At 29.1% G+C, this 27,973-nt stretch overlaps 2 protein-coding genes across 3 annotated transcripts; both read right to left on the bottom strand.

The window, feature by feature from the left end:
* Positions 1–208: 208 nt before the first annotated feature.
* On the bottom strand, positions 209–17,970 carry mino (glycerol-3-phosphate acyltransferase mino). 2 transcript variants are annotated; one of them, XM_065516483.1, is made up of 9 exons: positions 17,587–17,970; positions 14,212–14,910; positions 6,247–6,358; positions 3,618–3,782; positions 2,681–3,547; positions 1,755–2,384; positions 1,524–1,688; positions 1,056–1,401; positions 209–983 (listed from the first exon to the last, which is right to left on the bottom strand). In XM_065516483.1, exons 2-9 carry the CDS (start codon positions 14,322–14,324, stop codon positions 787–789), a joined length of 2,595 nt encoding a protein of 864 aa, XP_065372555.1. In that variant the 5' UTR covers positions 14,325–14,910; positions 17,587–17,970; the 3' UTR covers positions 209–786. The 2 variants fall into 2 exon arrangements, with proteins under 2 accessions (XP_065372555.1, XP_065372556.1); XM_065516484.1 differs by having other exon boundaries at positions 14,212–14,798.
* A 7,892-nt stretch (positions 17,971–25,862) lies between these two features.
* RpL4 (ribosomal protein L4) lies at positions 25,863–27,926 on the bottom strand. Its single transcript, XM_065516481.1, has 4 exons — positions 27,778–27,926; positions 27,374–27,554; positions 26,930–27,300; positions 25,863–26,648 (listed from the first exon to the last, which is right to left on the bottom strand). The coding sequence occupies exons 1-4, from the start codon at positions 27,778–27,780 to the stop codon at positions 25,992–25,994; spliced, it is 1,212 nt and encodes a 403-aa protein (XP_065372553.1). The 5' UTR covers positions 27,781–27,926; the 3' UTR covers positions 25,863–25,991.
* Positions 27,927–27,973: the final 47 nt, after the last annotated feature.

Raw genomic sequence — 27,973 nt, 5'->3', positions numbered from 1 at the left:
CAGATTTCGTGTAGTTTATTTTAATTATACATATTACATCTTTTTTTATATTAAAACAAAAGTGAAGTTTTTGTTACAGAAAAAGATTAGAAATTTTAGAAAAACAAATATTTACAAAGAAATATCAATTCCAACTGAAAGTGGAATTATTTAAAACAGTTATTATATTATACTTCGGTTATTATACATTTAATAAAAGAAAAACACATTTTTGTTTTCAAAATAGTTTCGAAATAGTTGGTTTTTTGTAATTTTTTTTATTATTCATATATTTATACAAAATATCTAAGTTGTAGAGTATTTCTTTACTTAAATCTTTATAAGATTTATTAAACATATATAAATCTATATAAAAAAAAGCATTTCAGTCAGAAAAAATTTCATTATTGTTGGACTAAGAAAATATAAATATGTATACAAAACTCCACATCTTTCATATTAATGTCAACGATGTTATGTAATGTAATGATTTTGATCATAAATGTTTTGCATACAAAATTTTTTTTTTTTAGAATAAATTGAACTTTGGCATTTATAAAATTATGTAATTCCTAAATAAACTGTTTTAAACAGCACTTAAATTATTATAAAAAATAATAATAAATGAAAGAATGAATGTATATAAATGAGAAAAATCGAAAAATAAACGTAATGCAATGAAAGTTGAAAGAAACAATTTACACAGTGGTTTTGTATGCCTCTTAAAAATGTAATTGAAGAAAAAAAAAAAAGTGAACTCAAGAACAAAAAAGGAAAATGATTTTAAAATAAAATCATTGGTAGGACTTAAAAGTAACCATTATTATACAGTGGCACAATATTTGTTATACGTTGTACAATATTTTTCAAAGAATCACGAGAGGTTTCGTACAGTGTACCCAAGGCCAGAAGACGTAAACCACACTGGTTGCTTATCTCAATCACATACCATTTTTCGAGAACTTTTAAACAATTCCTTACAGAATCAGTTGATATGCTTTCGGCTAGAAATAATAGTTTTTTTTATTAAAATGTTTGTGAAAAATGTAGTATATATGAACAAAAATAACACTTACCATAAGGACATTTGTGTGTGTTTACTTTGTTGGTCAATTCTTTCATGACAAATTTAATAAAGTCTGTTTCTAACATAGAGTTCTTATATAGTATGAATAAGGATTCGGTCACACAAAGATATGTTTGAGCAAAGGGTGCCAAAACTTCACATAAAGCCTTTTGTTGCACTATTGTATCGTTATTTAAGAATAAATCAGGTTCCTCTTGTTCTACATTGGCGTAATTATTAACCAAGACTTCGTTCTCATCTTCGTAGTCATCGTCCATATCGTTACTTTCTATATAAGTAGCAATAGCACGAGCCATACGGCGTGTTTCCAAAGTACCTTCGGTTTGTTCATCAATCTGAAAGTGTTTAAAAATTTTAAAAATGCTTTTTTGTGAAATCCTTTTCTATTTATTAAAAGGTTTCTTTTGTGGAAACAACTTGTTTCATTCAGTTTTCTCTTATTACAAAGATAACTTACCTGTGCCGGTTTAACTAAATTCTGCATTAATAATTCGTCTAAGGCCGTTTCGAGCATATTTTCCAGATTTTGTGTAGGTTTGTTAAGAATATATTCATAACGATAAACTTCACAGTTCTCTAAAGCATTGTCTATTAATTTTTTGCGCGATACGCCAGGTCCATTCTAAAAAGTTAATAATATTTTTATAGAAACTAAAAAATAAAAAACAAAATAAAAACAATTCAATACCTTATTTAAATTCTCCTCATTGACTTGTGATTTCTTGGGCAATAAAGCATGGAACGTAGTCAATACAATAGACTGCAGCGCAAAGTGTGGTGTTAGCATATTCGAATAATAGGCCAACTCAATATAACTCTCAATATTGCCCTTGGCGCGTATAATCACTTCACCAATATCATTTTTACCTCTTTGTACCATATTTTCACCCAATAAATCTGTGGCGTAATTAATTATGTGTACAGAGTCACCAGAGAAACCCATATCTTTGCGTCCCTTTAATGTGCTACGCAAATCATCTAGACCTTTGGCAATTTCATGCGGTGTGGCTCCGTTGCGATAGCGTGTTAATAGTAAAAATGCTAAAGCATTGGTAGACATCACTGAGGTAGCGGCAGCACAATCGAAAACAACTTGTCGTGAAATACTGTCAATAAGGTTGCGATGTTCTTCACACACGACATCGGTGCCGTAAAGAGAAGAGGTAGATTGGTTATGTTGTAGGGTGCGTGCCGATGGTTTATAGATCTTTAATGTGCCGTCTTCTTTGGCAATTTTATTGTACGATTGTACTAACTCTTTGATGGAGTATGGTTCATTGAAATCGATACGCATTAAACCGTATTTGGAGTTGAGGGCCTATAAGAGTTTAGTAGAAAAATATTTAAGATTTTTTGGGTAAACTTTGTTTTATAAGATCGATCTACATTTCCAATTGAATTTCAGAAATTTCTAATAGAAATACAAAGTTCTGATATAATTGGAATATCCTGAGATACAATTAGACAATTCTGAAACATTTTTGAAATTCAATTTGAAACTTCTAAAATATGTATGTAATTGTATAAAATTTATCACTTTATAAATCTATTCACGATCGTTATTTTTAATACATAAATCTTTTTATCATAAATAAGTAGTTGAATTCAATTTACCTTCCATATGCCCGCTATGGCATTTCCAAACGATTCTGGCACCTTCTTTTCGCCTTTTTGTTCGCGCACAAAATTACCATCGACAATTTTCTCATAGTTCACAGATACCGGCACCAATAATGCATCCGGAATACTACGATCCATAAATGCATTTACGATTACCGACAATATGCCACCTTTGGGCATGCAAGGTTTACCCGTACGCGTACGACCGCCCTCAATAAAGAACTCCACATTGTGGCCCAATTTTAAAGCATGTTGCAAATAAAGATGTAATATAGCACGATACAGTATATCCTTTTTGCCTACCACAGGATCAATTTTGCGTTTGATGAAGAAGGCTCCCAGGCCTCGTAATAATTCACCAAAGATCGGTATTTGTAAGTTATTGCCAGCGGCCACCAGAGGACTGCGTATATCGTTGTTGGTTAAAATAAACGTTACCATTATATAATCCAAATGACTGCGATGCAATGGCAAGAATATTAACGGTATGCCTGGAGCTTTCTCAGAGGCAGCTTTCAACATTTCAATTTGTTGGGTGTGTGTCACCACACCGGAAAGAAAACAGGGCAAGAGTTTGTACAACAACCAAGACGTAAAAGCCAACAAAAAGTTATTGAGAGTTGAACGCATATCCTTTAGTATTGTTATGGCTCTTCGTTCCTGACGATTTATGATATGTTGGTAGTCTTGGCTGTCATCGCGTTCAGTCGTCTTTGTGCCAGCAGCACTAGATTTTTTATTGTCATTGAGATCTTCATTTTCCGAGCACTCTTTGAGTAACTGTTGTTCGCGCAATATTTGTTCAGCTGCCTGCTTAATTGCTCTTTGTAGTATTGGATCTTTTTGTACTAACGACGACACCTTTAGAAATATACAAATATCATTTGAAATAAGTTAAATTATTAAAAGGATTGTTAATTATGCCACACACCTGTGGATATTGAAATTTTTTACTGCGCTTAGCTTGAGCCACATATGGGAAATAGACACCCCAATCAAAGATGGAATTGTATGGTTTCGGGCCGGAATGTGGTGTCAATTCCAGCATATTTTGTGTACCAATACCATGTGCCAATGCATTTTCCCGTTTCGGTTCCTAAAATAAATAACAATTAATAACCGCATTAGTTTATGATGTAACATGTGTATGTGCATATCATCTACATATTAAAAGACTCGACTAGCACTTAGTTATGCCATAAGAAGACACAATTATTTATCTGTTTATATATGTGCGTACATATATATGTATATATTCTTTTATATGTATATTGCGAAAAATTCTTTCTATAAATGAAAAAAAAAGAAACGACACACACCTCAAACCATCCACGGGTACGTATAACTTGCTCAAGCATATTCTTTTTACTAGTTGTATTTTATTTATGCACTTCTTCCTTTTTTCACACTATTAATATGCTTGGCTTTATGTTGCAGCTACTCAAAATTTAATTTATTAATTATTATTTTATTAAATTTCCAGCAAAAGGTTCACATTTCCATTACGATGTTTGTTTGCTTGCTCTCCGAAAACTAATTTTAATATGCCAGAGAAGCTAAATGCAGCGATAAAGAAAACGTGCAAAATTTACCGCAAAATGCAAAATCAAAACAAAAATAAACAATAAAGACAAAATACTTAGTGATGCCATATGTAAAGATGACGCGTCTTTTTTTGTGACAAGTGGTAACAATAACAAAGAAACCCAATAGGAAATCTAGTTAAGATTTAACAAGTAAGAGAGCTATTAGCTGTGCCGAAAATTATATACCCTTCACCAAATTAAATAAAAAATTTAAATATTTTTAGGTTAACAAAATTTCAAAATTTATTTGTGAACAAAAATGTTTTAGACCTTGAAAAATGAAGCGAGCATTGATCGATGCAGAAAGCACCCAGAGAGTGCTTTCTGCATCGATCGAAACAAATAATAGTCGGATGGAGCTTCATTTTTCAAGGTCTAAAACATTTTTGTTCACAAATAAATTTTGAAATTTTGTTAACCTAAAAATATTTAAATTTTTTATTTAATCACTTCAGAACAGATTATATGAAATTGGTTTGATTCGTTCTTATCCTTAAAAGATGAGCAGTTCTTTTGGTTCGGAATCCATATGTTGCCAGAAATATGGCAAGAGGTCATAGCTAATGATTTTGAAAAATCATCTTAGAATTTTCTAATTGTATTTCAGAATATTCCAATTACATATATTTCAGAAGTTTTCATATACATACATATTACAGAATTTTATAATGAATTCAATTTGAAATTTCTGAAATACAATTGGAAATGGTGTTGTTAAAATAATATTTTGATATAAAATAAATATAAAAAAATATTTTTAAACCTAATTTAACCGAAAAGCTGATTGTTTACAGAAAACTATTTTTAATTCCATAAAATATTGAACTGATTAAAGAAACGTCTAGTCATAATCAAAATACATTTATATGTTTTTATTTATTATATTACGACTTTAGACTAGCAGTGCCTTTTTAAATTTTTTAAAGCATTAAATCACACAACACATATAAATTAAAAGAAACAATTTAATTAAAATATGTAAAAGAACAAACGTGTGTTTAAAGTTCATTATTTGGTTTAGTGATATTACTATTTAAATAAATCAAAAATTAATGCGAACAATTTTATATAAAATAGCTCCATTTAACAATTATCAGCCGACATACATACATATATGCCATATGCCTGCCTCAACCTAAAAGTACAAAACTGTATTGAGTAGGGTTGAAAATAAATTCGTAAACTCAATTTTATCAATAATATTTAGTTATTATTGATAAAATTTGAGTTTAAGGAACCAAAGGAACATTTTTGTATAAAAATTATTCAAAAATTATTTCAAAATAACCATAGATAAATATATATAAAGACCTAACTCAGTTGTCAAAAACTGAAATGGTGAGAATGTGTTAGTAAAAAAAAAACTATATGAAAACAATTTAATTTATGAGTATGACATTAACTGTAGCCAGCAGTTAAGCAAGTAGTCAATGTATCCCTTATAGACAGTAATTGTCACTAATGTCTGATCACTTGACTGACTCCAATTTATATATTTTGGAACATTTGACACGTACATAAGAGCTCTTTGTAGTGCAGAGAGACGTCAATTGGCTACTTTTTACATCCCATGTAGTCTAGCGTGAAGTCAATTGTCCCTAAAGTATCTCAAGTAATCTACTTTTAAATAAATTTTACTGCTATAATTCTCATACAGTTTATTTTATTTAAGTATACTGACACACCATGTAACCTAGCGTAAAGTCAATTGCCACTTTAGTGTCTCTAAGTAACCTAGAGTGTATTCACTTTAAACGTTTATTTTGTACTGCACTTTAGACTTAATCTATCGGAGGAAAGTTTGTTTACCGCGTTCGGTTATTGGACTGCCTTTAATACTGTAATACATTTTTGACAACATACTTAGGTTTTTGGCTCTCAGTTATCTATCTAATTGTCATATATGCATGAAGTATTAAAGTAAAAAAAAACTGAAATTAAAATAAAATGTTTTATAAAGAAAAATATACTTACAGTTTTCGAACCACTTCTTATTGTTATAAGAAAATCATTCACCAACGATGACCTATAATAGTTGAGGTTCAAATTGAGATTAGGAAAAATACCAGCAATTATGGCGGGTGCTCTAAAACGATAAAAATATTAAAAACAAAAACTATTAATATAAGCAGTAAATATAAAAGAAAAGGTTTTTGCAAATAAAAAGCAAGAATAAAATGTATTAAAAGTTTATTATCAAATGCCAAATAATAATCTCTAATCTCCATATAATCGTTTTTTAAGTACAAGTTTTTTGAACTTTAATATTGATTTCATGGATTTAAAATCAACAAAGTAATACATACAATAAATCGTTTGATATAAACAAATAAACAAATAAAAATATTTAAATAAAATTTTATGATTCAATATACTAATTAGGCCATGTTGGAATAACTACTGCATATAATAAATTTAATCGGAAAAAGATAATTTAAATTTAATTTTTAAAACACTCAATTACTAAAGCCCCTTTATATACAAAAACAAACTTCTAATGATAATAAATTTCAACAAAAATGTTCACTAATCGTAATTTTAATCTAAATTATTAGTGCGATAACATTTGAATGGGTGAAATGTCATTAGCCCCTACTTGACTACCGTCTAAGCTGAGTGGTGGTGCGTTTTGAATAATTTTGTTTTGTTCTTTCTGTTCTATTTGTTTGGCAATTTTTGGAATACACACGCTATGACCTTTAAAAGGCCGATTTGCATGCTCTTTGATAATGGAGATAGTGGTGTTTCTTTGAAATTTCAACACCTGTTTTAAGACATGCATAAAGAAACCAATCATTTGCAATCATTCTATCATGCTATCTTGAAGATAAGGGTTGTTTTGAATTTTCAAATCAATATTTTCTTGACTCATACATAAATCGCAAACAATTCCTATTAAAAATTGCATTGTTTTTGTTGAAGTACTTTTTTTAGATTTTTTATTTTCTTGAAAATTTAACCACTTGTGTAGATTTATTTTAATCTTAGTAAACTTTGTACTTTAATTTAAAAGTGACTAAATTATATTTTGTACTTGCATTGTGTTTTTGTTTAATTCCTTTTTATTATATGTACTACGATTAAGTTAATTTGAACAGCCGATTATAAAGTATCGATAAATATAATGATTTGAATTAATTAATTATAAATAATATGTATATGACTACACCATTTCAAAATATGATATCATTAATCATTATTTTAACTGTCAGTTTCTATTAACTACGCTAATCTGTCTAGTTGCTAAAACATAAACAAATCTTCTAATGACAGTTAAAACTAGAGCCTGAATGAAACCTGGTTTTCCAGGCTAAGTCGAAACTAATATTTGGCCTAATGTGATGAAACAAACGGAAACTTTTCTAATATACTACCATTTTCTAAAATAAATTCATTATCTGTAAAAGTACATTTTAATAAAATACTAAAATAATACTAAGGACTTTGTAATTTTTTTTTGTTGGATTAATTGAATATTTGAAAAAGTTTCCATTGTATTATCAACCTGTATATGATATAATACTTTTACTCTTTTAAATGGTGTATGAATTGTGAAATAAAATTGTATTATTATTAAACCGTTAAAAGCTAATAAAACAATAAAATGTTTATTAAAATCAGATTAATAATTTCTACGTTCACATGTAAATAAATCAACACTTAGCAACATTATTAGAAAGATTATTATTTCAAATTGTTTAATATAATAAAAAAATTATTAAAACATTTTTTATTAAGCACGAATATTTGTGAAATAATGTACTTTAACCCTCTAACCCTCAAACTTTAAAAAGCTAAAAAAAAGTTGTCGAATAATTTTTTTTTAGAGTAATTATGATCCAATAAACTCAGAACAGCCATCAGAAACTAATTTGCAAATTAAGCTTAGGAACCAGGTGCAAAAAGGTGAAGAGTACCTCAGGGTATTATTGCCGGTTTAGGTGTAAAAAACAATAATTATGATACGATTTTTATTGAAAAACTAATGCAAAAGAAATAAAAAAAATATTTCGAACAGATCGGGCTACTAAAAGTTAGTAAAACTTTGATTTAAAAAAAAAAAACACACACAAAATTTCACGTGCTAAAATTTATGACATCACTCACAAAACAGCTGACAGAACAAAAACTAAAAGTCAGAATGCATTTCGACCTTCGAGGGAAATGTTAACAAATCTGAAACTAAAGTCAAAGTAAAATTTAAAAAAAGAAATTATAATTACTTTTTGAGATATGGTAAAACTTTATTTTAAATATTAATTGCACTGTTTAGTTTTATTGCCGGAAAATCAAAGACTTGATGGCAGTTCAAAAGAATTTTTACTGGAATTCAAGTTGAAAGCAAGTGTAATTCAAGCCTTGAATTATTGTCAAGTAATTGACTATAATTACAGTTTATTTCAACAGCATTCTCCAGTAAAAAGGAAACATAAATTCAAGCCATATGTTTTTTGTTTAAAAAATATTTAATTTCTTCAAATATTTTTCAAGTTTAATTCCAACAAAATTTTCAAGTACTTGAATTTTTGATGTTTTCCAACATATGAATCCTCACTTTTAATTAATTAGTTTTTTTTCTCTTGCATATGTATATATTTTTGTAAATATTTACTTAATTTTAATTATTTTCCAATTAAAAAGAGGTCAATTAATAGGTACACCTTTAAATTATACATAAATTATACAAATTTTAAAAAAGTAACCAAATGTTTGCCTAGTATTTGCTTCTATAAATAGCTCGTGGCTTTTTTCAAGAATAAAATTTATTTTTTTATTGTAACACTATAAAAAAAACAGGGGCAATGGACTTGATTTACAACTGGACTATATACAAGTACAAATACAAAAATAAAACAAATTATAAGTATTATATTGTGCATAATAAAATGCTTAATAAATTAACTAACAAAAAAATAATAATAAAAGCTCAAATTCGTCATAGTTAAACAATGAAATGAACAGGCTTTTGTTACATTTTGAAAGTAAATACATAAATATATTACAATAAATATTCAATTTTATGGCAGCAGTTAAGAATGATTTTTAAATAATTATTTGAATCAAATAAAATCAAAAAAAATAATAAATTGAAACAAAAATATTCAAGTACATATTAGAGTTATTTACGTCAATGTATGCAAAATTGTGAAAAAATATATTGAAATATGTTGATTCAAAATTTGTTTAGTTTCAATTAATAAAGTTGCGCATTAGTTGCTTCAAGTTAAATACATCTATTAATCTATTTTTTAACTTGTTATCACCAAGTTAAGTTTAAATATGCAAAATTACAAGCAAAAAAGCTCAAAAAATCAGGAAAATATGCACAAATATGAAAGATCAAAAATAAAAGTTTAAATTAATTTTATTGTAATAAATTGTTTTGTTTCAATGAACGTGTTTAACACTTTCCAAAATAAAATTTTGTAAAAAAAAAATGTATGACCATGACATAACAAAATAAGGTAGACTCAGTAGAAAATACATTCTCAATTATACAATTCTTGTAACGTCAAACAAAAGAAAATTAATATGTATTTTGTTGAAAAAAAAACATTTTGTAATTTTTTTTGGGAAATTGTTAAAGAAAAACAAGTAAGAGAGCTACAGTGAGCCGCAAAAGTGAGTATACACCAAAAATTATTGGATATTTTTTAAGATAATGAAAATTCTAAAATTTATCCATGATTAAAATTTTAAAGTTTCGGTTTGATAGAGATTGGCTTGAATAATATCTTTGGTTGTGAAAAATATAGATTTAAGTCGGACTATAATGATTTTCATGATCTTAAAAAATCAAAAAATTCGCTGCTGTTTACTCACTTTTGAGGCTCACTGTATATTCTTATATACCCTTCACCAAATTATACTTCAAAACAAAAATTTTAAATATTTTTAGGTAAAAAAAATTATTTTTTTTCCAAAGTAGTTTTTTTCGAATTGTTTTATAATTTTTTTTTGTAAAATTAAAATTTTTTTTTAAATTTAAATTTTTTTTTAATATTTAGCGAAAAAAACTTTTGATGAAAAAAAATTCGGGTTTAAAAATTTTTCTTCCGATTTTGACCCATTGTAGGTCAACTTACTATGGTCTTATATACGCAGATGCAAAGATCTTTGAAATATCTATCATTAGACATCCATATTGTGTATATTAATGACTTAGTAATCCAGATATAGATCAAAAATCGAGGTTGTCCTGGTTTTTTCCTTATATCTCAGCCAATTGTGAACCGATTTTCTCGATTTTAAATAGTAACCGAACCGGAAGAATTCCGGAGTTATTGATGTATGAATCGGGTATGTAAGTTAGTTGGGGGATTCGGAAAGTTGATTTCAACACACAGACAGACAGACGGACATGGCTTAATCGACACCGCTATCTATAAGGATCCAGAATATACATATATACTCAATAGGGTCGGAAAATTATATTGTGGAAATTACAAACAGAATGTAATTCTCACGAAAGTGAAGGGTATTATTATATTTCGTCAAATAAATTTGTGACCGTTTCAAAACAAACGTATTAAATCTATTAAATATCGCGAAAACTTAAAAAAAGTGAACAATTAAAATCACAGTTTGACGTTGCAGGGGTAAATATTGAAAACTCTCTGTAATGATTCTACCTTCTAAAATGATTGTATCATGGTTATGACAAAAAATATTATTTGCTTTCAAGACAGACATAACGAACGGACATAGTTAGATCTTCTTTAATATTCGTAAGAACCAACTTTTCGATGTCTGGTTGTGGGTAAAATTTTTAAAGAAATTATAGTATACGTGCGAAATATGTACGTTTCAGCAAACAAATTTTTTTTCTGTAAAATATGCAAAAGCTTTTCTTTTCTGACACAAATTGTTGCCAACATATTTTGATATGTTACATTTTTAACGATCACAAAAGAACAAAAATCATTGCTTTTAATCAAAAAATACAAAAACTATTTCATTAACACAAACTAACTAACAAACAAGAACAGCTGGTTAGAAAGTGTTGCCTTTCTAATCATTTGACAAAATTTAGGGTGAAACAAGTAGCATATTTTTGGTTTTGGGGCAAAATTATTTGAAAATAACACGTTATACGCTTATCCAACTACATTTTTTCAGAAAAGAACACAAATAAATAAGTCATTTAAACCAGCAAAAGAAAACTTTTCAAGCAGAGCTTCGAATTAATTTCGAAAAAATTTAATGAATAAAATGTTCTTCAATTTAACCCAGATATGCCGAAGGCTTGATCTTGATCATTTTAAAAGTACTTTTATATTATTTTGGAAGCAAATGAGAAATAAAAAACTTTTTTTTAAAAATTTATTGAAAAAAGTGTTTTTTTAATGTGACCCCAATGTCCTATATATAGGACATTGGGGTCACAACAACAAAACTAAAACGCAATAATGAAACATTCATGCATATAACAATCAAGCTACTCTTCATAAATATAAATTCTAAAAAAATATAGTATTTATTCACTTGTAAATGTACAAAATTTTTACTTTCCGTACAAACGAGATATGTCCATAATGACTAATTATGGGCATTATGAAAATATCACAAATTAAAAATTCGATAACTCAAAAATAGTAGCAAAATATAATGCGATCACAAAATCTCCCATGAGGTATTGGTGAGTACTAAGTATGTGAACAAAAAAAATGGTAAACGTGACGTATCCTGTAAACAAGAACTACATGTACTACAGTCGGCATATCTGGGTTAAATCTATTACAATAGGCTTACGTTAATTTTTTGTAATTCAATTTGTAAATGATTTAAAACAAATTGAATAAAGAAAAAAAAAGATTAATTCAATTTGTATGTATTAGATTTTAATTAACAAAAGTTAAATGAATTCTAATATGAATTAATTTAACGATGAATGAATTGTATTTGAATGAAGCCAAATAATTAGATTTTGTGTGTGGATTTATTGAATGAATAGCTGATATTTGGCAATTCCGAACGCTTAATTCACTAAAATCTTAATTCGAAATTAAAAAATGTCAGCCATTCGTTACATATGTAAATCCATTTCCAAAATTCTTTGAATGATTAAATTTTTATTAATTCAAATCTCAAACAAATTATGTAAATAAAATATTATTTCATCATAGGGATATCCAACAAAATACAGATTCAGTAAAACGGCCATTGTTTTGTTCATACTTTTTAGTTTTTTTCAGAATTAAATTAATTAGATTCCCTTCACCATGAGTGGCAAAGGTATATTTTCTACATTTTTCATTTGCGACCCCACAAAGTATATACATATATTCTGGATAGCCATGTTGAAATCAACTTTCCTAGCCCCCAAATAATTTACAAACATGATTGATACCTCAATATATCGGGAATTCTTCCGGCTCGGTTACTGGACAACTTCGCTTTTTGGCCTATTTATTTATCTATATATGGATTACTAAGTCATAAATATAGACAATATGGATATCTAATGATAGATATTTCAAAGCCCATTACAACGATGTATATAAGGCTATAGTAATTTGGACCTACAATGGGTCAAAATCTGGAAAAATAGTTTTTAAACAAAATTTTTTTTACTAAAAAATTAAAAAAAAAACAGATTTGAAAAAAATTTACAAATTTGAAATTCCATGTTCCATTCGGAGGGTACTTACTATATTTTAAAATAATAAAAATTTCTTTTTGAAATATTGTTGTCCAAAATATTGAGCGAAATAAGGGTTATCGTACGTGACATAAAACGGAACTCATTTTGAGGTACATGTAGAAATATGCGAAAATATTCGAATCGTGAGAGGCGTTAAGTTTTCTTTTAATTTCTTACACTAAACGAAATATTTTTCCTTTACAATCCGTCATATTTAAATAAAAACAATCTTTGGATGATTTTATAATAACATTTAATATCGTACGTGACATACCGTACGTGACAGATTTTTCTCTTATAATAAAACAATATATATTCTGTAAATACGTGTATAAAAAAACTAAAAAAATTAATAGAAAATATACATTTGGTTTCAATTAACAATTTGACAATAGCAAAAAAAACAATCAGAGTCAAATTCATTTCATACTACAAGCTAATTGGGAGCCTAGTTTTCGTCGCAATTTTAGCCTAAAACATTAAAAAATTAAATATAATCAGTTTAAACTAATATGTTTGTCTATAAAATGTTGTAATATGATCTAAATACTTTCACATAGTAACCTTTTATTATTTTCTTCTATTCAAATCATCTTAAAAAAAGTTTCAAGGGTTTTTGATTTTTCATTCGTGGTAGCGATTCTCGTGGAATTGCCCATATGTAAGTAACTAATGAAAAAACAAAAAAAAGTTCTTAAGAATTCTTTTGGATTGTAACCTATTAATTGAATATAATTGCAAAGCAATTACAAGGCAAAGCAATACTTTGTAACATCCATGAACGCATAAATGTTTTGTAAAGAATCATAAATAAAAACAGTTCCCAAATTTGAGAGATGCTGCGCATGGACAAGCATTGCCATACAATAATGAACTTGCGACATTGCCAAAACAAAATCTATTGCGTTTATGAACACTATACATGGCAGTGTTGCTTTGCAAAATGCGTTTATGAAGTCAGCCGTTATCATAAGTATAGTGAAAAAGCATTTGAATTTCCCATTACTTTTATGCTAATCCTCGTATTTTTATTTTAACTGAAAACTGGAGATTTGACATAAAAACTATACACAAACCGCGTTGGTTTATGGTTTGACAAATAATATAAATTACATGAATTTTAATATTAAAAGCGAAATTAAATATTGTATACCCATTGTTAAACTAATAAAATAAGCCAAATTTCGATTAAATTTTTAATTTTACCAAAAACATAATCCAATTCATAAAATCTTAAATTTCTTTTTAAAACTATTTTAGAAATACCTAGTAATAATTAATTTTCAATATCTTACCTGGTTTTAGCATAAAGAAAATAAAGTAGAAACGCTAACGAGGCGGCTTCAACACAACCCAACAGGGAGAATTCTAAAGCTCCCTGTAGGAAATTAAACACTGTTGTTATCATGACGTTGACGTAGAGGAGAGGAAGTGGTGGGGCGGGTTATTTTTACAATAATATAAAGGATATTAAAACATGAACTTTGTTCGATAAGGGTAGCAAGAATGGGAGAAAAAAGGAAACCAGAAAATAATGAATATATGTTGAAAAAGGAAGTGATAAGAAGCAATTGTTTTTGTTGTCGGTTGTTATGCTGCAACTGTGCGTCTGCTGATGTCTGCTGCTTTATGATTTGTATTGTTGTTGTTGTTTTTTGTAATGCACTTTGTACCATAAACTATTTAATTCATTTTTTGTTATTGTTCAGTAAGTTTTATATAATTTTTTATTTTTTTTTTTGTAATGATTGATTTGTTTTATTGTTGTTGTTATTTCTCTTGTGGTTGTTTTTTAGGGTTTAATGTAAAATGTTGATAAAATGTTTGTTTTCAAATGTTAAGGTCATTTTATTGGCCAGACATTGCCTGAGTGATGATTAAACTAATATTTTAAGCAGGGAATGTTTTTGTTGTTATATTTATTTTAATATGTAATTCGTTATTTTATTTTTATTTATTGATAAGAAATAGTGGTTTTGTTGTTATAGTTATCACTGCAGAAAATCAAAATGAATTAAATTGAGATGCTGCTGGAATTATTTTTTTAACATAAAAGTGTGAAATGTTAATCCGCAAATAAAATGTACATACACTCAGTTCAATTCGTTTAAATGCGCAATAAGTTGCAAGTCTATATTTTATTAGAAATAGGCGTTTCCTGTGTAATATTTCATTTTATTCTATTGCTTTTTTTTAAATGACAAACTTTCTATTAGTTAAAGGAAAATTTTAATTGTTACTATATTCTTATTGATTTATAGACCATGAATATGTTTTAATTTTTACAACAACTGACAGATAATTTCATAAAATATATTTTTTATTACTATTATTAGTTGTCTAATTGTGTTAAAGTAAATATGTAAATAAAATTGTCTTGAACATTTTCAGAAAAGCTCTCAATTATGAAATGTTCCTAGCTGTGTATTAAACCATATTGGATAGTAATTTAAACACAATTTTTCAACAAGATTCGTCAAAGACTCTTTGAGTTAGAGGGGGTCAAAATTTGGTATTTTGGCCAACTTTTTACCTACTGTTCTTAGCTAAATGTGTCCCAAATAGTTTGGATAGATATTTCTTCAATCTTTCGAAAATTTTGAATTTTTTTTGCAAAATCAAAAACTTTTTAGACTATTTTTGCAAAATGGGGTCTTTTTTATTTTTTTCCAATAGGACTAACCTTGGTGCAAATTTCATCCCGATCGGTAGACATCGGTTTTAAAAAATGTATTCACTTGACATGAAATACCCCATATATGTATGAAAATTACTCAAAAATAATTTTAAAATTTTGAAAAGAGATATGAGTAAAAAAACACGAATACCTCGACTCTTGACTTATTTTTTTTATCTACATCAGGATTACTATTTCTAAACCGATTTTTTTTTACCAACAAAATTTGTTTTATCAAAAATTACTCACCAACTTGTGTTTTTAATATTTATCTTATTTTTTATATGTACCTAGCTCTATTACTCGGCTTTTCAATAAAATATTATTTTTATTAATCTTAATTTGCGATCTTTAATATTCGTCGGATAAAAACTAAGCTCAAGTTCAACAATAATTAAAAATATTCTGTAGGAAATTTTTAAAAAACACAAAATTTTTAAACGATATTATTTTTCAATAAAAACGCTTTTAAAACCGATGCGAAAAATATATAAAATTAGTGTTGTTTATTTGGTGTTTAAAAAACAAGTGAAGTTTATTATTCAAAATGAAATCTATTTTATATTAAATTATCCAGCCTTATAGAAGGTCAAGGGTGAAAAAACTAGTATTTTTTTGCAAAAACTAGGTGTAATAAATTAATTTTTTTCTTTATATTATTATTAAAATATTATTTAAATTCAATTAAAATAATGTCCAAACAGTTTCTTAACCATTTTTTAATAAACTACCTATTAAATCCATGGTATAATCAGAAATAATTCTAGGTAGGTACCAACAATTACTAGTAAAATACATAAATTAATGTAATTATCGTTACCTTATAATCTGTAGCCAACCTTGAAAAAATAGAATAAGACGCACTTTAATTTTGTTATTATAGGTATTAGTACGAAATAGGTTAATATGTCTCCGAGAATTTTGATCACTACAACTGAAACTGTTTTTTTAAATTTTTTATTTTGCATCTTCAACAATTACAATACATAAATAGGTATACCGTGTAATGAATAAAGTGTTTTTTTCCAAAAATTCAGATTTCTTGAAAATAATATTTTTTCACCCAAAAATATTTAAAAACTCGTTTTCAAAACACTAAGAAACAGTCAAAAAAATATTTAGATCGTTTCCAACAAAAATATCATTTATTACAAGCTTAAAGGAAAATACCTACAAGTATCTTATTTTAAATATACATAATATGTATGTAGGTATGTACAACAAAACCTTTACTAAACTAACTTCTGCATAGAATCTCAAACCATCCTGAACCATGAACATAAACTTACAAATTAAACAACATCCTTAAAAGGACTCAACTATTTAAACACGTTCTGAATTGGTACAGAACAAACAAATGAAAATAAAAACTTGTATTTTAAACGAATTCCACTGAGTGTATGTTGGAAGACGCCAAAATCTGACAACCGCCACTATATTCTACTTTCTGTATACATTTGCGTTTTATTTCACTAAATACAACGTATAAAAAAAATTAAATAAATAAAATGAACAGAAAAAAAACACAGTAGTAGAACAAACTAAAATGAAAACAAAAAATATAAAAATATCGTATGATCGGCAAAATGTTTTTGTTTTGTTTTCATTTTGTAGACGTTTTGTTTTGTCTTTTGTTGTTTTCATTATTTTTATTTATATTACTCTTTAACACTTTGTTTCTGTATTGCAGTAAATTGCACACATACAATATAAAACAACAACAACAATGACTGCTCAACATTTATGCAACTTTTAAGTTTTTGTTTTCTTCTTCTTCTTTCTTTTGCAGGAAAGTTAATCAAGCTGAAGATGTAATTGTTTTTGTTGTTTTTATTTGTATGTACAATGTACATGAATATGTACATTGTACATATTCATGATAGTTTGTTCTCTTCTCTTACTGCTTTTTAACCAGAAACCAACCGGCGAATGTACTAACACAGATATGTAGATATATAGATATTAAACTAAAAAATATTTTTAAACCACCAACCATTAATTTTTTTTTTCTTTATTAGGTTTTAGTGTATTTTTTTTTGGTTAAATAATTTATACTTTCTTTTACATCACTTTTTTTTTTTTTGGTAATTGCAAAGCAAAAAAAATAATAAAAAGAAATTACACACACAATATCGTTTAAATTTAATGGCCTGGCTGTCTGCTATACAGACATTACCGTTCCAGACAAACTTTACGTTTAAAATGTTTGCTTTAGCTCAATAACTCTTGTTTATTAATTAATTTTCAATTAGAATTTATTTTTTTCATTTCGCTATTTTTACTCGGTGTACTACAAGTGTAGAAGAATCAGACACATTGTTGTGTGTTCTACGTCTGATTTACTTCAATTCAATTATTATAATACGACAACAATAAAACAAACAACCGACCAACCGACAAGCGTACATATGTACATACATATTGTAGTGGAGATCCCAAACACAAAGAGCGCAAAATACAGCACTTTCTTTGCATATCAGCAGTAATGATAATTGTGGTAAAAAAGTACGTTTTTGCAATATTTATAGTACTAATTGTATTTATTTACACATGTATTATAAAGATTGCGTTATTATATTTTAAATATGTATATACAACTACTAAAATAAATTAATAAATTGTTTGAAAGTTAATTAAAGTATACCCCCCCTCGTGGTACCCTACAACATTTACGAGTATATCGTAATACTATATCTTTTTTGGAATTGTAAAGCTATATGCAGGGATATTCCACAATTAGCCTGTCTTTTCTTATACCTTCGTATCGTCACCAGATTTTCTTAAAAATACGTACAGAGAACCTCAAATTGGGTAAACACCACAAATTATTTGATTTTGTTTAATACCTATAATGAAAATCCTAAAATCTATCCATCGATTACAATATAAAAGTTTCGTATTTAAGTCGGACTAGGTATAATGATTTTCATGATCCTAAAATTATCACAAAAATTCACTTTTGTCTTATCATAACCTAAAATCAAGGTTTTAACAAAACGAACTCATGTGGATTAACATTAACGACTCAAACTATGAAAACGGTTATGCGACGTACATATAAAATCAATACCAAGGCAAGATGAGACGCAAATACTCTCGAAAGCCAAACAACAAAAACCGGCCTGACCGACCTAAAAAGATAATGACGATGATGCGCAAGTTGTTCTTCAACTCACATTTGTTCTACGACAGTCTTAGTAATATTTACAGAGGCCAATAAAAAGTTAATATTTCGTGGCAAATCATATATTTTCAATGACGGCTTTACATCGGCAATGCAGTGAAGCTATCCAACTGGCAATAAAATTTGCAGGAATAGCGTTCCAAGCATCTACCAATCCTTGAAGCATAATATCTGAGTTAGTGAAATTTTCGTTATCGATTCTTTGATTAACGATTTCCCAAAGGTTCTCAATGGGGTTTAGATCTGGTAATTGTGGTGGCCATTCCAGTACCGAAACTCTTTCTTGTGCTAACCACGATTTAACAACATGTGAAGAGAGCTTGAGGTCGTTATCGTGCTGAATAAGTCATCGAAGAGGCATATTATACTCAGCATTTCGAAGCATTACTCCAAGATGTCTCTATAGATAAATCCATCCGTTATTTCATTAATTTTGAGCAATGGACTAACTCCAGCAGCAAAAATACAACCTCCATACCACTACGTGGCCTCCTCCATGTTTCACTGTCTTTTTGAAGTATCGCGCTTGAAGCAGCGTGTTAACAGCCATCTTACGTAACACATGATGATTCCGATGATATTAAAATCGAATTTCTCGCTAAATAAGACAGTCGTCCATTTGTTTTCTGACCAATTTAAATGCTCAAACGTTTCTTTTGATTACGTTTCGATATATGCGGTTTTTGCGGGTAGGGAAAACGACGGTGAAGCATGCAGGATGCAACGTAATGGTATGGGGGTTGTTTTTCATCTGCTGGTGTTGGCCCATTGCTCACAATTAATGAAATAATGGATGGATTTATCTATGTATGTACATTAGGGTCGATTTTTTCACGAAAAATCGTATAGCAGAAACGCATTCTATGGAAAATTCTAAGAAATTTTCCCCAAGAAACCATAGGTCTAAAATCAAATCATATCTTGCGCATTTCGCAAGTGATATTTCAAAATAAATTTTTTTTTAATATTTTTTTATTGAATAAAATACGAAATGCGCAAGATATGATTTGATTTTAGACCTATGGTTTCTTGGGGAAAATTTCCTAGAATTTTCCGTAGATTGCGTTTCTGCTATATGATTTTTTTACTTTTTGATCCTCCATACAAATCGACCCGGCCTAATGTACATATAATTTGGTGAATGTACATATAATTTCAATGTCGGTTAACCGATTAAACCGATTTTTTCGAAGTCAGTTAACCCAAAAACAGGTTTTTTATAAACACTAGTGAAGAGTATATACAATTCGACATAGTCGAATGTAGTACTCCCACTTGTTTTAAATAAGATAAAAAAAATTATAAATTATTAATGTAATCATAAAAATCATCAAGGTATTAATCTCTACAGAAAATGCAACAATAGTATTAATTTTAATTATAACTTACTCCAGTCATCTTTTATTTATATTTCGTTAAAATTTTGCATGTTATAGTTAGAAAGGTATTATATTTGTCCAATTCATAAACTATGTTGTATTGTTGTATCGTTGTAAGACAACATTTTTAAAAACAAACAAATTAAAAAAAATAAGTATTCGGCTGTGTCGAGTCTTATGTACCCTTCACCAAAGTATACATTAAAATAAATTTTAAAACAATTTTTAAATTTATTTTGTTTTTACATTAGTTATGCTGTCAAAACTTCATGGTAAATCTTACACTAATTGCATGATTTTCTAAAAATGGAGAATTTGTAAAAAGTAAAAAAAGGATTTTGAAAATTTTGATTGAAAATTACTGGACAAGCACCTATGGTCTCTGAGTCGTTTCAGGATTATCCGAATAGTATTAGAAATGTTGAAAAAATATTAAAAATGATATTTTTAGAAGACAAAAATTCCAACTTTATACAAATTTAGCAAACTTTGTGGCCTTGTTTACATTTTTATTGCAATAAAGTACTTTCATTTTGTATTTCTCATCTCCTACACCTATAATTGCTCTTTTCGTTTCCTATTATGACGCTCTCTCATGTTATTATGCTCTCTCTTATCATTCGCTTATTTTTAATTGATTAATATTAGTATGTACGAGTAATAAGGTAACGTGGGCTGTGTAGAGTAAAAAATTCATATGCACGAGTTTGTTCATTTGTTTTGTTGTTGCCTTTCTTTTATTCTTTCATCATCATCATTCACACACGACAACATAAAATCAAATTAAAAAAGAGTACATTTGAGATTTTGATAAGGCAGATTGATAATGAAAAACATACATATGTACACACATACATTAACTCTTAGTGTCGTATACACGAGCACTTACGAGTATGTAGTTCATCATAGGCTTTCTTTATACATATTTGTGTTTTGTTATTGCAAAAAGCTAAAAAACAACATTTTCATTCAGCACAGCTTCTCAATTTTGTATGGTTTCTTGTTATCTCTATAAACGGTATATTCTTTGCTTCCATCTCTCGTTTTATATGTAAAGATTTGAGTTTATTTTTAATGGAAAATTACTTAAATATTTTCTTTGGGTGTTGCAGATCGTGATGCTGTCACTGTGGGTGCATAAACAGATTCGTGTGGTTTTATGGTTCATACGTAAACAATGTTTTGGTTGATTATTTGAAGATCAATGGGAATATTTTGTTCACTGTTGAATTTACAGAAAAGCATTTAAGGAAAAAACAAATGAGATAAAGTATTTCTTATTCGTCTAGTAGGTATCTATTGAACAATAATGGCTTTAAATGGAACGTATACGCATTTCATTTTAATTAGAAATTTAATTATTAATCATACGCTTGTACAATGACATATGGTCTGTCTGTCATTATGGGAAAATTTCCGAAATCATTAAAAATCGCTAACATTCAATTAAGTACATATTGTATGTACATAATTCATATTCAGATTAATCTTTAGAATCTTCTTTTGTATTATATTAAACAAATCATTAAAAAATACTGGATTTGATTAAAGCTTAATAATTATTTACATTACTTTTTAAACTCTTATCATCTTTAATAATTGTTTGAGCAAATAAATAATACGCAAAAAACGATCAAGTTTACACCATAGATAATTATACATAGAATCGAGACACTTCGTTTTGTCAAACAAAAATAAAACTAATAATATGTCTAATACAACAACAAAAAAACATTGACTAACATGTAGGTACGACGTCATAATTCAAAAAAGTCGTTTCCAGAAAAACGGCTTTGAATGTTTTATGACATTTTACTATTTCTTAAATAAATTTTCAACAAATCATGCGATTTCAGAAATAAAACCTGAAATATACCCAAATTTTTACTTGTCAAATATACGAGAAAACATGAATTTTAATTTTGACGTTTACAACGAAAAAACACTCATACAAAAAATAATTGACTTTTTTTAAAACTGATAAAACTATGTATATGAAAGACGCACATTTTGTATTACTCAGTTCAAAACACCCGAATTTTGAGTTATGAGCGTATGTATGTATGTATGTATATATTTAAATTTATTAAATTGACTTAAAATTCTTCATAATTCCAAATTTAAATAAGTAATAATGACTTACAAAAATTGTATTCAGGCCAATTATGAATAAAAAATTCCCCGGGAGTTTGTTCCCCTGGAGTTTTTTCTCATTGAATTTGAATAGGAAAAATGAGAAAAGGGAAAAAACTCGAGAAAAACGGAGAATTTTTATTCATAATTGGGCTGATTGTTTCTGACATTCGACAAATAACTAAAGATAAAGGAAGTCTTTCGAACACCGTAGATGAGTGATCCGAGTGATTTGTTATTTAGTAAAAAAGGCTGAATTATTTTAGAATTGATTTCGAAACAGAAATTTTAGCGTCTAAACATGAACGAAATATTAGCAGAATCGCAATTAATAATCAAAATTTTAACTTAGATTAAAGTGGTGTTGAAGGTGATGGCGATATTGAGTGATGGTGATATTGAGGATGACAATTATAATGATTACGTTGAAATAGACGAAGGCCATGGTCTTGAAATATATATCAATAAGTGATGTTATTAACTGCGTACGTAAGTGCTGCAAAATATTTAATAAATCTAATGAGAAACACAAAATATTGCAAACTTACATTTTATTGCAAGAAAAACATGGAGTTCGTCTTATACATCATTTTAAACATCGTTGGACATCTACTAACATGGTAATAAACTTTTTTCGTATTTATAAATCCGTCAATCATGCATTGTCTGAGTTCAAATTAGCCTCGTTCACTGAGAATGATATCAAACTTTGGACAGATTTGTGTAATTCCCTAAGACCACTAGATTAAGCAAAGATTCGTCAACGTTGATAGAGCTTTGTTATAAATAATTTAGAAAAAGTGAATAATTTATTTACTAAAGAATTAAAGAAATAAAGTTATTATTTTTAAAACCCGAATTAATGAACAACATACAAAAGTTCTTAATACGTTTATATTGTACATTAGACATGCCCTTAAAAAATAGATTTGCTTTGGATGGGTCTTATTTTGTTCATTAGCAGCTAAAACTAAATACTGTATTGAAAATGTTTAAAAAGCAGTATTCAAATAGATATCGAAAAAGGTACCATTATTTACACAATTTTACAACTTTCAATCGATTTCGGGCACGTGTTCTAGTTAAATTTACTTAAATTTTGCAGTAGTTAGTTTTAGCTACTAACGAACAAAATAAGACCAAATCTATTTTTTAAGGGCATGTCTATTGTACATACTTGAAATCAGGATCATATCGAACTAGCTAAAAAATGGAGGAAATCTGATCAGAATATTTCTGATGAAAATTTAATAATAGACATTGTTTTCGAATGTTTTTTAACTTGAATTGTTAACTTTAACGTTATTTTTTGTTTTTCTTTAACAATAAAATATGTATTAAAAAACCAACTTTTTTAAAAAATATTAATAATTCGATACTATGATAAATATTTCAAAGATATATAATGCCATAGAAAGTAAGGCCTATAATGGGTCAAAATCAGGAAAAATATTTTTGAATTTTTTAAACTGATAAATTTAAAAAAAAAATTTTGTAAAATTAAAACAGAATTTTTTTTAAGTAATAAATATTTTTTTTTTTTAAATTAAAAAATAAATTTGAAATGAAAAAAAAATATAAATTTAGTTTATCTCAAAATATTTAAAATTTTTATTTTTATATGTACATATATTAAATAATTAAGATTTAATGAATTATACTCCAGTTCAATTAATTAGCTCAGCTAGAAAAATAATCGATTTTATCATTTTTGAAAACTGTGTTTTTGGTTTAAAGAAATATAAACAAGAACAAATTATAGGACTTCAGTTTGTAGGTCTTCTAAAAGGCATACTTACACATTCTAAACGATCCGATACTCATTCCACTCTCCCTGCTCTTAGAAGGTGTTCAAGAAGTCCAATAAATCCCCTTCTAATAACAAGTGATTAAATGAAAATTGTCTACATCAAAAAATAAAATACTCTGCAACTTTTTGATTAACTATCTTTACAAATTAACAACAATAAATTTGTTGTTGGCTTCTCATTTATTTTAACTTCCTATGTATGCCTACCAGTAGCCCATCATAAGAAGGCTATCCTTAGGCCCTCTAACAGCAGCGAGTATGCAAGGCCTTGGCTCGAAATGACACATCGTGTAAAATTGAAATGATTTTGCAATGCGGCTAGAAGTCCTTGTGTCTGTAAAATTTTTCCCGCTGGGTATTGTTACTACTACTACATAATAGTTAGTTTTATGGGTCGATTATGAATGGCAACTGAACTTTAAATTTCTGATGAACAATTTGGCAACATAAATGATAACTGACAGTTGCCATCTGTAATATCATTTAGGCAACTGAAGTTCGGTTGCCTTCCATAATCGACCCATTAGCGTCCACACAATTTAACATAATGTGTCGATTATGGATGGCAACCGAACTTCAGTTATGTTGCCAGAAGGCAACCACAAATTTTTTTTGGGGGGGAGGGTTTACTCCATAATTCGATAGGAAATCGTTTCTAATTACAATGTATTACCATTCAGCCAGTTGCCTGTATTACCATTCAGGCAACTGACAATGCAACTGAAGTTCGGTTGCCATCCATAATCGATCCATAAGTAACACTGTGCTAGTTGAAAAAACTGTCAAGCGGGGCACCCAGCGGTTTAAACTAATTCGGGTACGCTGAATTCAGTGATGGTAACCGTTTTTTTTAGGTTAGCTCGTATTTTCGAGATATACCGTTATTTCGAAAATGGAGAGGTTGCGCAACATATATTCGCGTAACTCAAAAACGGTTTATTTTATTGAACAAACTGAAAAAAACGAAATTCCGCAACAAAATTACCTTTAAGCTAATCTAGACATGTTTTTAATCTTCGCAGTTATTTTACAAATATAAATTTTTCGAAATTTTTGGTTTTTAAAACGGCATTAAAAATTGGAAAATGCGTATACGCTCTTAATTTTTAAATTCAAATGCATATAACTTTGGAGTCAGTCACGATTTGTAAACAATTATTTTTTTGTTTGACATATACATTTGTAATTAGTCCAATAAAAGAAAAAAGGAGCAATTCAAGAAATATTTGGACCCGCTGTTTTTAAAAAAACTGGAGTATGGTGGGTAAAAATGTTAATAATTTAATTTTCAAATGCGAATATCTCCTAATTTCTTGCTCGATATCGAATAAGAAAATTACGATCAGTTTTACACGATATCGAATGTTTTGATTTTGCCTGTCTTCTGTTGAAAATTAAAATGCTACATGGAATAACAAAAGTTCACCAAGTTGTGATACACATCGCTTATCGGTTACGAACCGACTAATAATATAAGTCTCGGTAAAACCGAAAAACATGTTTTTAAATCGGTATTACGATGGTTGAAAACGACAAAAAATCAGCATGATACCAAGAAAACCAACCCATAACACCATTTTAAAGGGCATTATGAAAAATCACATCTTGATTTATTCAACAAAATCTGAATTAATAGTATTAAACTATTAGAATGTCTGCGTGTACCATATTATTAGCGCCCTACCACTACCACTCGGAACAACAAATACTTGTTTTAACTTAAAAACAACAGTGTGAAAACCTTTTATTAAAATAAACTTAAATTTTAAGTTGGATTTTTAAAAATGTTTTTTAATTATGAAAAAATTCATATACATGTTTCTTTTGTGTAGCATTATAAGAATTAAAAATACACCCACTTTCCCTAGGACCAATTAAAACTTTTCAAAAGTTTACTTCTTCTTGGGGGCAGCAACGGCCTTCTTCTTTCTGGACTCGAAAGCGTTTTTCAACATCTTAGCGCGGTTGGCAGCAGCTTTGCTGGCAACAACGGCGAAATGGTCCTTGGCCAATTCAACGTTGTTCTTCTTGGCTCTAGCCAAGGTCTTGGCAACGGTGCGTTGTTCAGCAGCCAAAGCGGCGCGACGACGAAGAACTTCGGCGTAGGGGTTCAACTTGATGAGTTGACGTACGTTGGACAAAGGATTGAGACGACGGACGCGACGGAACACCTTCTTGCGGGGATCACGGAGAACCTTGCGGATTTCTTCGGATTTAAGAAGACGAGACAAGTCGGTGTTGGCCATCTTGGGTTGAGGAAGGTTGTAGCCCTTCTTCAAGGTGGAACCAGTTTTCCAGGTACCGAAAAGTTCGTTCAAGCGAGCGAAGGCAGATTCGGTCCAGATGACGAAACGACCAACATGACCACCAGGAGCCAACTTCAACAAGTTCATCTTGTCGACGGACATGGTTTCAATGCCGGGGATGTTACGGAAGGCACGACGGAGACCTTCATCCTTGTAGAAAACGATGAGGGGTCCCTTGCGGGCAATGCGACGACGATCGCGCATGGTTCCACGGCCAGCACGGAAACGTTGGGATTTGTACACCTACAAATAAAGAAACAAATAGTTCAAAATTTAATTATGTGCAAAACACATTGAAAACAAAAAGCATGGAACATAGTTTGAATGAAATGTTGATTTAAGTTACCCCGTTAATAAGTATTGAATACATGTTAACGGAACGCCTACCGAAACCAATGTTTACTCTAGCAGCCACTTAATACAAGTTTAAAGCAATTTTTTACAAAATTCAAGAGATGAATGAATTCTGACAATAACTGCAGCAACTGCCAATAATTAATTTGTTTACAGTTTGTTTTGTTTACCTTTTGGATGTCAGCCCAGATCTTCATGCGTCTAAGGAATACAACAGCTTGCTTGGTCTTTTGCAATTTTTGTACTTCGTCAGAGACAACCAATGGGAATTCAGAGACGCCATCGATGACATGACCCTTAGATTGGACAAGGGCTGGGACGCCAGAGGCAGCAATAGCGGAAACCAAAGCATAACGACGTTGGTTCACGTTGATCTTACGGTGCCAGCGACGGTAGGTCTTGGTTGGGGCGAACATACGACCACCACGACACATGTTACCGAAAGCACCCTGGCCGGAACGGTGAGTACCACCACCACGGACACGGGGAATACGGGCAACAGCACGACCAGTACCCCAAGATTCAGCAGAGGTTTGGTGACCTAAACACAACAACACACAGATATTGTACTTGGAACATTTTTCTCGCTTTTTTTTAAATATTTTTATACATACCGGCTTGTTCGCTGACAGCATAAGGTTGACGCTTGTTACGACGCATCAATTGATGGATATCATTGACCACATCGGGGCGGATGGGTGCCTTGAAGACAGCTGGCAAGCAGATGTTCTTATCCTTGATTTGTTCATTTTTATCCGAATAAACGGAGACCAGAGGTCTGGCATTAGCTAAACTCTACACAAAACGAAAATAAAATACGTTAAACACTTCATCATTTACAACTATTCACGACATCACTTCAACGTGGGTTAGAATTTCACAAACGCTATGCGAAACACGTGTGACTTGTCAAATTTTCTTTTTTCGATATTTACAATTTATTTACGAGATTTTTGTGGCAATTTTCATATTCACAGTAACGTCGTTAAAAAATGTTTTAAATTTAAACACTTCTTACCATTTTTATTGGCAAATAATCCCAAAATTATTAAATTATTTTATTCTGCTACGGCAGAAACGTCCTCCATTTACCAATAGTGGACCGAAAAGAAAAAGGAAGAAAACAAGAAGAGGAAAGAATGCTAAATAACGAAAAACTTAACGAAATCCAACATGGCTACCCATAAACAGAGTTGAAACTGAACGAATAAACA

This window comes from Calliphora vicina, chromosome 1 (genome assembly GCF_958450345.1).
Source record: "Calliphora vicina chromosome 1, idCalVici1.1, whole genome shotgun sequence".
NCBI classification, from domain to species: domain Eukaryota; kingdom Metazoa; phylum Arthropoda; class Insecta; order Diptera; family Calliphoridae; genus Calliphora; species Calliphora vicina.
Note: the sequence above shows the minus strand (reverse complement) of the source record. Positions and strands in the feature narration are given on the sequence as shown.